The sequence below is a fragment of the Schistocerca nitens genome, chromosome 6 (assembly GCF_023898315.1).
Source record: "Schistocerca nitens isolate TAMUIC-IGC-003100 chromosome 6, iqSchNite1.1, whole genome shotgun sequence".
NCBI classification, from domain to species: domain Eukaryota; kingdom Metazoa; phylum Arthropoda; class Insecta; order Orthoptera; family Acrididae; genus Schistocerca; species Schistocerca nitens.
In genome coordinates this window covers 73,097,958-73,113,100 of record NC_064619.1, presented here as the reverse complement: position 1 = coordinate 73,113,100, position 15,143 = coordinate 73,097,958, and the positions used below count along the sequence as shown (strand labels likewise).

The following is a 15,143-nucleotide window of genomic DNA, read 5'->3' as shown; positions in this document are numbered from 1 at the left end:
TGGAGTCTACCCATACTATACCTGTGAGCACTGAATGTAAAGATCTCTGGTAGATGAATTGCTACAGCATCAGATTGTTGTACCAAAAGTCATGAGTTCGAAACCCACTGATGGTGATTTTTTTTAACAGATTATGCGTGAATACAGTGGAGAACATTTTTCTGCCACGTAAAAGTACGTTTCAGAGTTTACAGCAACGTTTTTTTGGCAGTCTGCTTTTGCTTCGTTATTTGAAAGTAGCAAACCTGTAGAGTACATTTGTACAGATGGGTGTGGTGTTATCTACACAAACATATGCTATAAGTTTGCTACTTTCAACTAATGACACTAAAGCAGACAGCCAAAAGACTATTGCTACAAACTCCGAAATGTCTTTTACGTGGCAGAAAAATGTTCCCCCATATAACAATTTCACGTGTAATCTGTTGAATCGCCATCTGTGAGTTTTGAACTCGAGACCTTTAGCACAACAATCTGACACCATCAACTCATTTACCAGAGAGTTTCATATTCAGAGCTTCCAGATATGGTTTGCCTATACTGTGTACTTCTAGTGTTACTTTTAATTACCATTTATGCATATTCTACTGGATAACAGCACAAAGTACAAATTAAATCGGTGTTTTTCTTGATACTCTATCAACACACGACGTCTAGTACCGAACTGAGCGTCTGACATCTGGAGGTTTGTGTGTCAATGCTGGGGATGCCACTCTGTGCCAGCAGACAATGGCAAGGAGTGGCCTGTGTACCAAGGAGGGGAAATAACATTTGGGCATCTGGGAGAGGGCATTTCCGACCAGTGGACAAGCCCAAGAACCTATGTTGACATGGTGGCAGAGTGTGCATTGTGGACTATGATTTCTGAGTCACACGGAGACTTGTCGTTGTGACTGACTGTTCATCAATGTTAGCTAGTTCTAACACATCATTGCAGAATCGTATCTGTTCTTTCTGGTGCATGAAGATGTGAGGTTACTTTATGTAGAGATCATTGGGGGCAGCCTCTCAATTGCACCGTTGATTACAGCTGAGTGATATGGTATGCCATAAGGGCACTTCCTGATAGGTCAAAGTGATTGATCTGTTGGCTAAAAACATTTTATGGTGATTGTTCAGACTATGTATAGTTTTCTGTGTTTGTGTGCTCCTGAGCAATCGATGACAGATGGGAAATTGAATTCTGCTCCTGCACGAGTGTTTCAACATCTATGTTTTATTTCTAGTTGGGAGATGCTTGCCTGCTTTCTTGCTTGCTTGTAGTAAGCACTGGCTTCCTTGTAAGAAGAGCTATTCGGCCAGGCAGTCAAGTGACGGTGAATGAAGTCAATCACCGAAACGACAATGTGTATGCCTGTTGCCTTATTATTATTTTAAGTGGTTGGTTCATTGCTGTAATGAAAGATCGGCAGCTGACTCCAAGCATGCCATGAGAAACACTCTTGGTTGTATTGACTGATGACATGAACTGTGACAGTACAGAACCAAGTGAGCTTTCAGAGGCAGTACCAACTGCGTTATTTGTTGTTTCTCTTCTATCACGTGAGGCCTTGTGTTTTTGTATGAATGATGAGGAAAATGATGTTTCGTTACCCACGTGGTTTTAGGGCACAGAATGGTTTTGCTACACTCAACCATAACTGCACGAGTAAATGCTGCAGTTAAGTGCTGCTGTACACCTTGCCAACCCTTGATAACTTTTCACCACCTTGCCCGGTGTGTATCTTAATTAAGGATTAGTAAATCAGTGATAAGTTGCTAAATCCTGCCCAGTATTAAGATCACCAGTAAATGTGAAGCTAACGACAATGACAATTGTGCATGTTTTGTGTCTACGACCATTCAAGTGTGTGCCAGAGGCAATTCCACAAGAGGTATTGGTAAAAGTGAGGAGACAGATGAAAAGAAGAAGCAGAATGATGAGCAACATGAGAAAGAGGGCCAGAAATCTCAGGCTCGTTGTGCATTAAGGCCGAAGAATTCATATATGGTACGACTTTTGTGATTACTGAATATTTTTCTTTTGTGTATACTATAGGGTATTAACATATCTAAAAACAAAGATGATGTGACTTACCAAACGAAAGCGCTGGCACGTCGATAGACACACAAACACAAACACACACACAAAATTCCAGCTTTCGCAACCAACGGTTGCCTCGTCAGGAAAGAGGGAAGGAGAGGGAAAGACGAAAGGATTTGGGTTTTAAGGGAGAGGGTAAGGAGTCATCCCAATCCCGGGAGCGGAAAGACTTACCTTAGGGGGGAAAAAAGGACGGGTACACACACACACACACACACACACACACACACACGGTATATGTCTGCTTGTATATATATATATATATATATATATATATATATACACACACACACACACGTGCGTGCGCGCGCGCGCGCGAGCGAGCGAGTGTATACCCGTCCTTTTTTCCCCCCTAAGGTAAGTCTTTCCGCTCCCGGGATTGGAATGACTCCTTACCCTCTCGCTTAAAAACCAAATCCTTTCGTCTTTCCCTCTCCTTCCCTCTTTCCTGACGAGGCAACCTTTGGTTGCGAAAGCTAGAATTTTGTGTGTGTGTTTGTGTTTGTTTGTGTGTCTATCGACGTGCCAGCGCTTTCGTTTGGTAAGTCACATCATCTTTGTTTTTAGATATATTTTTTCCCACGTGGAATGTTTCCCTCTATTATATTCATAGGGTATTAACATTGTTATATGGTTGTGTTAGGGTAGGTTTTATTGTAAGGGTATTTAGACATGCTGTTCTGAGACAGCAGGTGTCTTTGGGGAGATGAGGTGAGATCAGTCCCTGTCCTCAGGTTTCTGTACAGGGGAAAGGCTAAAAAAGGATGGTAGTTTTAATGGTGCTGTATCTCTTCACTGGAGATTGTGCGAGGACATTGCAGGATCATCAGTTGGATGGAGTAGTTGTGTTTTCTGAGCAACCAGAGGTGGTGTTATCCAGCCATGTGTGTTCATTAGGTTTAGTGGTTAAAGTGTGGGAGTTGCAGAATGAAATTAAGAGGTTGGAAGAAGTGTTTACTGGAATACAGCAATTAGCTGTTTGTAGGGAGTGTAAGACTGGTCTATGAGGAGTTCTGAAATTTGCTTGAAGCGTATGGATGATTAAATGAGAAGACACAGAAGTAATCTGAGTGGTTCCACACAAATCCACGAGAGTACAAACATGATGGACAGATGATGGTGTGGAATGTTGAAGAATATATTTAAGATGGGAAACTTGAGTAATGCAAGCAAGCAAAACGGCAGAGACTGGAAGGTGGTTAGCAGAGGCAAGTGAATTAACTGTGGAGTGGCAGATCATGAAGTTGGAGATGGGCATGCTAAACAACACATGCATGCTCCAAAAACTGACTAAGGAACTTTGGGATATGCCAGGGCCTTGGTTAGCATTCTGACTTGAGATTTGGAAGCAGTACAAGCTTGAATACAGGTACTGGATGCAAACTAGCCTTAACAAGGCTATTTCACTCCCTGGGCGATACTATTTGGGAAACTAGGGTGGAGTTAACTATCTACAAGTGGTCATCCACGAAGTGCTATGTGGGCAGTTAAGTCCCAACTTGCTGTAACTCTAACAGTATTTGAGAGGATTGAGAAAGATGCAAGAATTGCCACAATTACAGCTACTAGTGGAGTGGAGCAGCCAAAGCTTGCCATTCTTCTACCATGGTGCAATGATGGGTATAACAACAGAGAGTATGTATAGGTGAAAGTACAGGTAATCGTCAAGCATGTAGTGTTCAGGTTTTACATCGTATATGCTTGTCCAGTGAAGTTAGCAGAAACTGGAAAATTTGTGCAAATAGCAGAAGAAGGGATGCTGTTACTAACAGAAGATGGGGACCAACATGTGATTATGACCAAGGGTGAGCTCCAGCAATGCCATAGTGGGGTAGCGATCATATGTCAAACTTGAAAAATTTTGGGAAGTAGGAGAACATGCATCATGCAACTCTTCAGGGGTAAAAGAAGAGGGATATACTTGCAAAAAAGATGTGACAGAACCGGAACCATATTTTCAGAAGGCAGATTTACACTAGATATACTTATTTTACAATTATGTAGTGGTGGGCATTAGTTGTTATAACCAGTGGAAACTAATGAGGGTGAGATGTTTGGAATTATGAGACAGCAGATTGTTTATCTATGGGACCGTGTGTGATATTCTGGGACCCACATTTCATTTTCCAGCTACTATGACAGGAGTTACATCTATACCATCCAAATGGACCTCTAGAGATGCAGCAAACTAAACCTTACATTCCTTAATAACACCTGGGAACTTAGCCTGGATCGCTCACTAAGTCGAATGGTAGCAGCCCAGGAGGATCACCGCAGACCTATTGTTGCAGCATGTGGAACAGTTCTGGTATGGTAGGCGTCAAGTAACTGAGCGTCACAATTCCCAATGCCAAGTGAGTTATTTTGCTCTGCCTCGCTCTCACGTATTTAAACAACAAACCATGGCAATCCAAGATCCTACCACTGGCGAGAGGTGAAAGATAGATTTATGGAGTCAGGGATGAATGCAGTAATTAGCACAGTAGTTAAAAATTGCCCCTTTTATGTATTGGCTATATGGATTGAGGGCAGAAGTAATTACAACAGAGTTCAGAGCTGGGGTAAGACTCAAGAGACAAGGTCTCCTACATAGGCAGTCAGAGTAGTGTCACAACAGTGGTTAGTCAGAAAATGACTAGCCTTCATCAAAAGTAAGGAAAAGCAGCATGAAAGCACCATATGATATTGCATTAACTGCTGCAGGTCAGTAGCTGCAAGTGTGCCTACAACACACACACACACACACACACACACACACACACACACACACACACACACACCCCAGCGGATCACGCAGCAAGGAAAGGCTTTTTCGTTTTATGCGATTTCCTTCTGGCAGCGCATGATCAGGCTCATTTTGTTTTGGCCGATCCCTTGTAAATGTGACTATTTTTCAGTACATTAGTGAGAAACTATTAACTTTAAACATATATATGTGTGTGTTTAATTACTGGTCATACTGACAATCTTTTTATATAATCATTTACAGACACATTTAGCTGAAATGTTATGCAAGATATGCATTTTTGCATAGGCTGCAACTGTCGAATTCCACCCTCCTTAATGAGCACCAGCCATCTACAAGGGAACCTCCACCACTACATTTGTCCCCCTCCTGCCACACCACCTGCACAGCCAGGAACCAATTTATTTTTTGTGTACTGTAATGGGTGCATTCCTTTGATTGTACCCAACAGCAGTAGCTTCTCATATTAGGCACATACATTTGATATACTGTATAAAAACCTAGATGGTTCATCAATACAGTCAGACTACAGAACACGTTTAATAAAAAATCGTCACATGGCGAGTCCATAAAAACGCAAGCTGGGGACCTTCTTGCAAGAGTATTAAGCTTTGCATGTAAGGATTATAATGAGGAAGGCAAACGGTCGACTTCGGTTTATTGGGAGAGTTTTAGGACAGTGTGGTTCACCTGTAAAGGAGATCGCATGTAGAACACTAGTGCAACCAATTCTTGAATACTGTTTGAGCGTTTGGGATACCCAAATGGGAAGACATTGAAGCAATTCAGAAGGGGGCTGCTAGATTTGTTGTCGGTATGTTTAATCAACACGCAAGTATTACAGAGATGCTTCAGGAACTCAAACTGGAATTTCTGGAGGGAAGGTAATGGTCTTTCCAAAGAATGCTATTGAGAAAATTTATAGAATCGGCGTGTGAAGTTGAGTGCAAAAGATCTTACTGCTGCCAACATTCATTTTGCGTAATGACCGTGAAGATAAGGTATGAGAAATTACGGCTCACATGGAGGAATGTAGACGATCGCTTTTCCTTGCTGTATTTGTCAGTGGAACTGGAAGGGAAATGATCAGCAGTGGTTCAACACACCCTCCACCATGCACTATGTGGTCACTTGTGGATTATGCATGTAGATGCAGATGACTTTCCCTTGTGCAGAGATGCAAATGGCTGGTATTTACTAACGACAACTTCTTGTCCCTCTGCTCACACTACAATGTCATGGTTTTTTGGCTTAACTGAAAAATCAGACTGTAAGAGAATTGTACATTGAGTTCCCTGTAGGCTACTTTCACTGCTACAGCAACTTGTTTCCCTAAGAGTTCAATGTTAACTAATACCCACTAGAATTGCCAAAATACTGAGGGAGACCTTTTATGTACTGGACAACTTTCTTTCCTGGGTAATAAGAGATATTACTCATAGTCCACTAAGTGGCTTGGAGCAGGTGATAAATTCTTCTCTCAATGACTCATCTCCGTCAATACACCTTCAGGATTACATGTAGCTCAGCAATAAATTTTGTGGGAGATCTGCTCTAAAAAAAAAAACAGTAACGAAAGACAACGGAATTGCAACACAAGTTACCTTGCTTTGAACTATTGGCACATATTTTAATAAAACTGTGATGCTTATTTATTTATTTTACTTTCTACATCTACAGTCACACTTTGTGAATCACTGTTAAGTGCACATACTTCCTATTCTACCATTAAATGCTCCTGTGTGTGTTTTAATTAATCTAAGCTTGCCTTCAGGGTCCCTACAGAAATTATTGGGAGGGGGGGGGGGGGGGGCAGAAGCAGTTACAGACACCCACCACTAAAAAATTTTTTCTCAAAACTTTCTGATTAGACTTTTGGGGATAATTGACATCTATGTAAATTCAGGTTTCCTGGTCAGCAATATTCTGGGATGGGTCACAAGTATTTGTAGGCAGTGTCCTTCGTAGACTGATGCAATTTCCCCAAATCTTGCTAACGAACAGTTGATACATTTTGGTATTAGTTTCATGAACAGGAAATTTTACATTTATTAACACTTAAAACTAGTTTCTAATCTTTACACCACACTGAAATCTTGTCAAGATCCAAGTGAATATTCATGCAGCCTTTTTCAGACTGTAATGGATTACAGATACCTGCTTCATCTTCAAACTGACCGAGGTTACTACCATATTCCAAGTCATCGACCTAAAGTTCTAATAGTAAGAGTCCTCACATACTTTCCTGGGGCATATCTGAAGTTCATTCTGTTTCTACCAATGGCTCTTCATGCAAGATAATGTACTGCATTCTCCCTACCTAGAATGCCTCAATTCCACCACTAATTTTGGGACCAATCCTGCTACACTTCTTGTAGAGAGGGACCAATCCTGCTACACTTCTTGTACAGAGGTGTGATCAGTTCCTTCTTCCAACTATTGGGTAGTTACCTGTTCGAGTGACCTACAGTGTATTATGTTTACAATAGGGTTAATTCAGCTACAAATTCTGCACATAATCTGACAGATATAACTGGGCCCTAAGGCCTTGTTCAGTTCAAGAGATTTCTCCTGTTTCTCAAAATGAGTGACATATTAATGCATTTATCTTTGCAACAATTCAAGAATTTTACTAAGAGAACTTTACAATCTACCTTTGTAGAATTTCTGCTTTTGCTGCGTAGCGAATAATTTCAGCTCCTTTGTCAACCATGAATGTCAAAATACTAACTAAGGTGCCTCTAATAAACTTTAAAATGTGACAATTTCTTTTTTTTATGAGAGGTCCTTTGATTTTGTCATGTAGTCTGAGGAATTACATACTTCCCTTTTTACAACCAAATCAATTTCACCTACCCTCTCTATCCATAGTTCTAGGCTCGGTAGGCCATTTGTACAATAGTTTACGTTTATACGTTACTTACTGAGACTTTCTCCTCTGTCACTTCTCTCGCTTTCGGTCTAATAAGTGAATTATCCTTTCAACATATCTTTATATTCCTCATCTCATCCATCTTTACTTCAAATCCCATCATGTTTCAAATGGGGCTGGCACAAAAGTTTTTGCTGCATTATTTCTGGTTTCCTACTTTTGCCTCCCTTTCCCTTCCTCTTAACAGTGAGTGATGATCACCGCCCCCCCCCCCCCCCCGCCCCCTTTAAGCAAATGTAGACTCTTTCACTGATAACTAAGTGTTTCTCATTAGCATGAATTCTTGCAGTTTTACATAACCCAATCTCTGTTTTATACCCTCGACTTTTTGGCGGGTGCTGATAAACTCGTTGTTGTGCGCCCTAAAACACTAATAATCATCGACTTTTTGGGATTTACTCTCTTCCTGCTGTGGTCAGCAGTGTTGAGACTGGTCATTCATTGGAAATACAAATACACTGGTGTAGCTCAGAGGAGAATTTTTCACGTTACCCCTCATCCTTGAGGCATTTCCATGCACAGTTATCTAAGGGGAGGGGAGCTGGCTAATGTGTGTGTATTCATTCAACCTGCCTGTACTATGGATGCAATGGCAAGGACGCTTGGCATTCCGCACATTCAAACATTTATTATTAGACATGGCAGCTTGCAGGTGTGTGTGTGTGTGTGTGTGTGTGTGTTTATTACAGATGCTAAATTTGTTAACACCTGAACATATGCAGGTTCTAATATGGTCTGTTGAGAGGTTCAGTGAGATGCAGCAAAGCAAGGCAAAACCAATCTCAATTCTTAGTCCCATCAACTACTGATACTGAGAGACAGATTCATTGGTAGGTGGGTGAAAATTACTTTTGGGAGTAGTAAATCCATATATTTGTTCTAACTCCTTACTGGCTCGCACCTGTAGCAATGGCACTCTACATGCTGATTTATCACAACTGTAGCCTACACAGTTTTTAAAAAGGTACATGATACTTACCAGTCCATAAAACGCAAGAAAAATTGGACTGCTTGTTGCCCGAAGTTTCAGACGAGCTCTATTGAAACGGAATGTCAGGAACACAAGGAAAATAAAATTTGGCATCAAGATGATGACATCCCAAATTCGTACTCTGAAAATAGCAGAAGTATGTATTTGAAAAAAAGGGTTTTGTTTCCCGTTTTCTCACACAAACTGACAAAGTCTACACAATAATAATAACTGGGTTCTTTACAGCAATTAAATCAAATTTCGGACAACAAGCCACTATTATAGCTGAAATTATATCATCCATATAAAATTATAATTTTTTAAATAACTGGTTAATTTTGAATTTTACCTGGCCATAATACAATAAACAACAATGCAACCATAACAGTACCACAGAATATATCAATAAAGGTCTTTTACCTTAAGATGGCAGCTGTCTTTAACACATTGACTGTAATACAACACTGAAATTACATTACAAAGCTTTTCTTTTCCAAATACGATGTAGGCTTGTTGACAAAGGACAGTTTCAGTCATCTCATTCCATTGCTCACGTGTCAGTTATAATGGTTAAACAAAAGAACTGTAGAACATGAAAGCCTACGCATTTAATGTGGTACAATAAGCCATTATTTTTGTCTGTAGGTGAATACTGATTGAAACTGAACAAATTTTAAGCCACATAAGAAAATCAACAGCATATGTCTCAGAAGGAGGAAACTACTTACGTAATTGTGATGATGATATCATACCATAATTATTAGGAGGATTAACACTGGTGGATAATAGGGCCTGACAGGCAAACATTATTTGTTTGTGTTACAAGGAAAAAAGTTAGGCCTAAAACTGTCACATGTATTTTCCTTGTATACTGGAATGTTTCGCTGATGTCTGCAGAAAAGATGACACTACTATGTCATAGTAAATTACGGATGACATTCAAGGATGTGAAATGGTCAAAAGTTCACAGGAGATAGTATAATCCACAAGCATGTGAAATCAAATAAGAAGACAAAGTGCTTCTATGGATACGTGAATCACGCCATACACATACATAAGAGTTCAAAAAATACAACAGTATGAGTAGTGGATAGTGAACACTGAATTGCTGTAAAAATTCTTCCTAAGTATACTAGCAAAGATTTGGCTGACGCGTTTTTGTATGACAATGTAGACGTTATATAACTTAACAGATGCGTTACATGTAACATTAGGTTTCTTTGTACACAAACGATTTGTGTTCCACTTCGCAGGTTGGGCATGAAATTTAATAATGAATATGCATTGTTATTACCTTGAGTTTGCGATTTCGTAGTACAGTACTAGCTTACAAATATGTTCTTCCTGAATCGGTTCTGAAGGCGTTGTCGCATTTGGCTCCCATGTAGAAGACATCATGGTAATATATCCCACGAGTTCTCGGTTGAACAACATACGAGTGGATTCGCATCGAGTTCTGATCGCCTCCTGGCCCTAAATATTGCCATCAGCGATCGAATGATACTGTAAAACAAAAAACAATATCCATTTCTTCTATTCAATTCCTCACAAACCACGGGCAAGAACACTTCCAGTTCAAAGTTCGAGAACTATTTGCGTCACATTATCAACACCTATACAAATATTACACACGTATCAAACGACTTTTGGGGAAAACCTATTACTAGGGATGGCAGAAATTGCTTACTACTCTCAAGTCTTCTTCCAGCTAAGTGACACATGAGGAGCTCGCAGTAATACCCGACACAACTTCAGCATTTGCAGCTTATCCTCCAGATAACATGCTTTGGGCACCCATGCGTGAAACCTCACATTTCCACAAACGTCAAACTTTTCAGTATTCTCCGCCAGTCCATGCCAACGATGTTATTATCAAACTTGTGCAATAATAAACCCACTGAGTACAGTTGTTTTGCCCTAAATCAAAGTTGGTATTAGTACAAGTACCAATAAAAATTGCAAACCATCGGCATACAGTCGACAAGTCGACTAACAATTTAAGCATTACCAGGATAGATATCAAACTACAAATACTAGGACACTTTTTCTTAAATTTTGGACACACACAAAAAATCGTCTTCAGAAATAATTACAAGTGAATCGGAAAACAACATTTCATATCTACTTTGCATCACTAGGAAATTATAAAGAAATTTATAAAACTTCCTCCACGAAAATCCCTACATTAAACAACGCTTTTTTTCCGATACCAGCACACATGTTGATGACAGTCTGTTTTTTACTATTTTCTTGAAACTCTTAATCTTTTGACTTTGAATATGTGCCAATTAACGAAACAATTGATTATTTAGAATTAATATTCAGTATATTCTTGCATCTCAATACGGACAACAAATACCAAAGATTTTAGAAAGCCTTCTTAATAATAATAATAATAACAACAATAATAATAATAATTCAGTACATTTCTTTCTTTGTTGCTTATTTAGCCTGAACAGATTAGGGTCCTAAGAACCTCTCTTGAATCTGATCAGGGACAACACAAACCAAAGATATTACAAAACGTTCTCAATAATAACACAGTCTAACATAACAGTCGCGACACTTCGCCTCGATTTTGTTGCCTTCAGCGCCAGCAGCGCCCCAAGCGGCCGGTAGGTTGACCTGTGAGTTCGGCACGATCGTGAAAGCGAATAGTGATTGTTTATTTTGATTTCTACAATGGTTTTGACCATCGGGAGCGTTTGTAGCGCAACAAATTGCAGCAGCAATACGAAGAAGACACCACAGCTGCCTTGTTTAGGTTTCCTAAGGATCCTGAGAGGTATACACCATCATGTTACTAAACTGTATCGTCAGGATTCACTTGCAAACCGTATGTGTATAAATGATGAATGTTTCATTTTAGGAGCAAAAAATGGCTAGTTTATAGCAGTCGAAAAGACCTTATGAAGAAAGACCCGGTTTAACTGTATAATAATATTAGGTTTTGTTCGCTACGTTTCGAACAAAACCAGTTCATGAACGCAGACAATAACAAACTCGTGTGGAATGCAGTACCCACACTGTTTGACATTCCAAATAAGCCAACTGACGATGAAGAGGAAACTGCCACAAAGATTCGACAGTCAATCTAAAGCTGTAAAACAGTCCTATGACACAGAAGCAGCCAGTTCAACTCTCCATGTATTAGTGCCAGATTCGTGAGAATCATCAACACAGACCTGCTTTGACGATGAAGTTGTTAGATTAAGTGCAGCTGTTCGTGTCTTACAAAAGCGTGGGAAGTGTCAGAATGTGCAGATCGCTAGACTTCGAGCGAAACTATTGTGGGACAAGGAAAGTGCCTACAGACAGATTGTTTGAAAATTATTCAAATATTTGGTTTTTCGTGAAATGTAATGTAATCAGCTCATTATAATGTTTTCAGCATATTTCTCCCACTATTTGGCAGTTGCTTTTCCCACTTAGAATAATATAAAGGTGAAGGTCGTACTTGTGGCAACAGGCGACAATGACAAACACAGTAGGCCTACAGAACGATAAACGAGCTGTTCATCGCTGTTGCATGTAGAGGTACATGTCTGTGCTCCTTACATGTGAATCTGTGTGTTTATATTCTTTTGATATCAACGTGGTAAGCTGCAATTCTGTCCAATGTCACAAATGTTTCTTCACGAATGTGTTGTAGCTTGCCACTCTATTCATGGTTTTTGTTCATACTTGAGTTTATTTTAGAATCATTTTTAGAAACATATATGCCTTCTGATACTACACAAACTCTTGGAGGCAAGAAACTAACTCGAATAATTCGGAAATTACGCAGGAAATGGATGTAAACAAATATTATGCTTACGACATGTCTGTCTCACGTTCACCTTACCTGCCGCTTGGAGCGCTAGTGTCGCTCCATCTGTCAAACGGCAACAACTTTTACAGCAGTGAGTGTCGCGACTGTTATGTTAGACTGTGATAATAATAATAATAATAATAATAATGATAACATATCAAGCTAAAACTAAACAAAGGTCGCTACACTACGCATACAATGATTACCAAAAAGCTTTTGATAGTGTACCCCACTCATGGTTACTACAGATATTGGAAATATACAAAGTAGATCTTAAATTGATACAGTTTCTAAACATAGTAATGAAAAACTGGAAAACCACACTTAATATCCAAACAAATTCAGATAATATCACATCACAGCCAATACAGATTAAGCGTGGAATATACCAAGGAGACTCATTAAGTCCTTTCTAGTTCTGTCTTGCTCTGAACCCACTATCCAACATGCTAAATAATACAAATTATGGATATAATATTACTGGAACATACCCACACAAAATCACACATTTGCTATACATGGATGATCTAAAACTACTGGCAGCAACAAATCAACAACTCAACCAATTACTAAAGATAACAGAAGTATTCAGCAATGATATAAATATGGCTTTTGGAACAGACAAATGTAAGAAAAATGGCATAGTCAAGGGAAAACACACTAAACAAGAAGATTACATATTGGATAACCACAGTGACTGCATAGAAGCGATGGGAAAAACAGATGCCTATAAATATCTAGGATACAGACAAAAAATAGGAATAGATAATACAAATATTAAAGAAGAACTAAAAGAAAAATATAGACAAAGACTAACAAAAATACTGAAAACAGAATTGACAGCAAGAAACAAGACAAAAGCTATAAATACTTACGCTATACCAATATTGACCTACTCATTTGGAGTAGTGAAATGGAGTAACACAGACCTAGAAGCACTAAATACACTTACACGTTCACAATGCCACAAATATAGAATACATCGCATACATTCAGCAACAGAAAGATTCACATTAAGCAGAAAGGAAGGAGGCAGGGGATTCATCGACATAAAAAACCTACATTATGGACAGGTAGACAATTTAAGAAAATTCTTTCTAGAACGAGCAGAAACTAGCAAAATACACAAAGCAATCACTCATATAAATACATCGGCTACACCACTGCAATTTCATAACCACTTCTACAACCCTTTAGATCACATAACATCAAGAAATACGAAGAAAGCAAATTGGAAGGGGAAGGCACTACATGGCGAGCACCCGTATCATCTAACACAGCCACACATCGATCAAGACGCATCCAACACATGGCTAAGAAAAGGCAATATATACACTGAGACGGAAGGATTCATGATTGCAATACAGGATCAAACAATAAACACCAGATATTACAGTAAGCATATTATTAAAGATCCCAATACCACAACAGATAAATGCAGACTTTGCAAACAACAAATAGAAACAGTAGATCACATCACAAGCGGATGTACAATACTAGCAAATACAGAATACCCCAGAAGACATGACAATGTAGCAAAAATAATACATCAACAGCTTGCCTTACAACATAAACTTATAGAACAACACGTTCCCACATACAAGTATGCACCACAAAATGTACTGGAGAATGATGAATACAAATTATACTGGAACAGAACCATTATAACAGATAAAACAACGCCACATAACAAATCTGACATCATACTCACCAATAAAAAGAAGAAATTAACACAACTAATCGAAATATCCATACCCAATACAACAAATATACAAAAGAAAACAGGAGAAAAAATTGAAAAATACATCCAACTGGCTGAGGAAGTCAAGGACATGTGGCATAAGGATAAAGTTGACATTATACCAATTATACTATCAACTACAGGAGTCATACCACACAATATCCACAAGTACATCAATGCAATACAGCTACATCCAAACTTATATATACAACTACAGAAATCTGTAATTATTGATACATGTTCAATTACCCGAAAGTTCCTAAATGCAATATAACATATACCGTACAGTTAAAAGTAAGTGACGCTTGATCAAGGTCCGCGTCACTTTCCATTTTTAACCAGACTTAACGTCTGAGAAAGTAAAGAAATAATAATAAAGTAATAATAATAGACCTAATAATGATAATAATAATAATAATAATACCAATAACTTACACTAATGACAATAATAATAACAGTAAAGGGCATTTATAATTAGCTTAGCACATTTGAAGCCACTGCCGTATCATATGTGTAAATTGTGCAATATTGTGATTACTTGGGTCAGTAAAATACAATACAATACAATCTTCAGTATTATCAGAATTGGAATGAACAAAGGAAGTGAAGAAGATTGAAATGACAGAGACAGTGGCTGATTAGGAAAGAACAATATATAAATAGATAACTCTGCTGACAAGGGGTGGGAAGATGTTCTGGAGCAGGGTGACTGACGAGAATGAGCTGCACAGAATGTAGAAAAGATGGGTAATGTGATAGAAAGTTGACCATTAGCTGTCTTTTGAAGTTAGGAAGGAATTTAATTTCTCAGACTTTTGGGGTAGATTGTTCCAAAGTCAGATTTCTGATATAGAAATGAT

General features: G+C 38.8%; 1 protein-coding gene across 2 annotated transcripts in view; it reads right to left on the bottom strand.

The window, feature by feature from the left end:
* The window catches only part of LOC126262457 (transmembrane protein adipocyte-associated 1 homolog), a 133,842-nt gene extending 123,185 nt beyond the window's left edge, over positions 1 to 10,657 (bottom strand). The window contains exons 1-3 of one of the 2 annotated variants that reach the window (XM_049959113.1): positions 10,419 to 10,657; positions 10,026 to 10,234; positions 8,741 to 8,873 (exon numbers count right to left, since the gene is read on the bottom strand). In XM_049959113.1, the coding sequence (XP_049815070.1) occupies positions 8,741 to 8,873; positions 10,026 to 10,165 (273 nt within the window). In that variant the 5' untranslated portion in view covers positions 10,166 to 10,234; positions 10,419 to 10,657. The remainder of the gene's footprint in view (positions 1 to 8,740; positions 8,874 to 10,025; positions 10,235 to 10,418) is intronic. The other variant, XM_049959112.1, reaches the window with a different exon arrangement.
* Between the last annotated feature and the right edge of the window lie 4,486 nt (positions 10,658 to 15,143).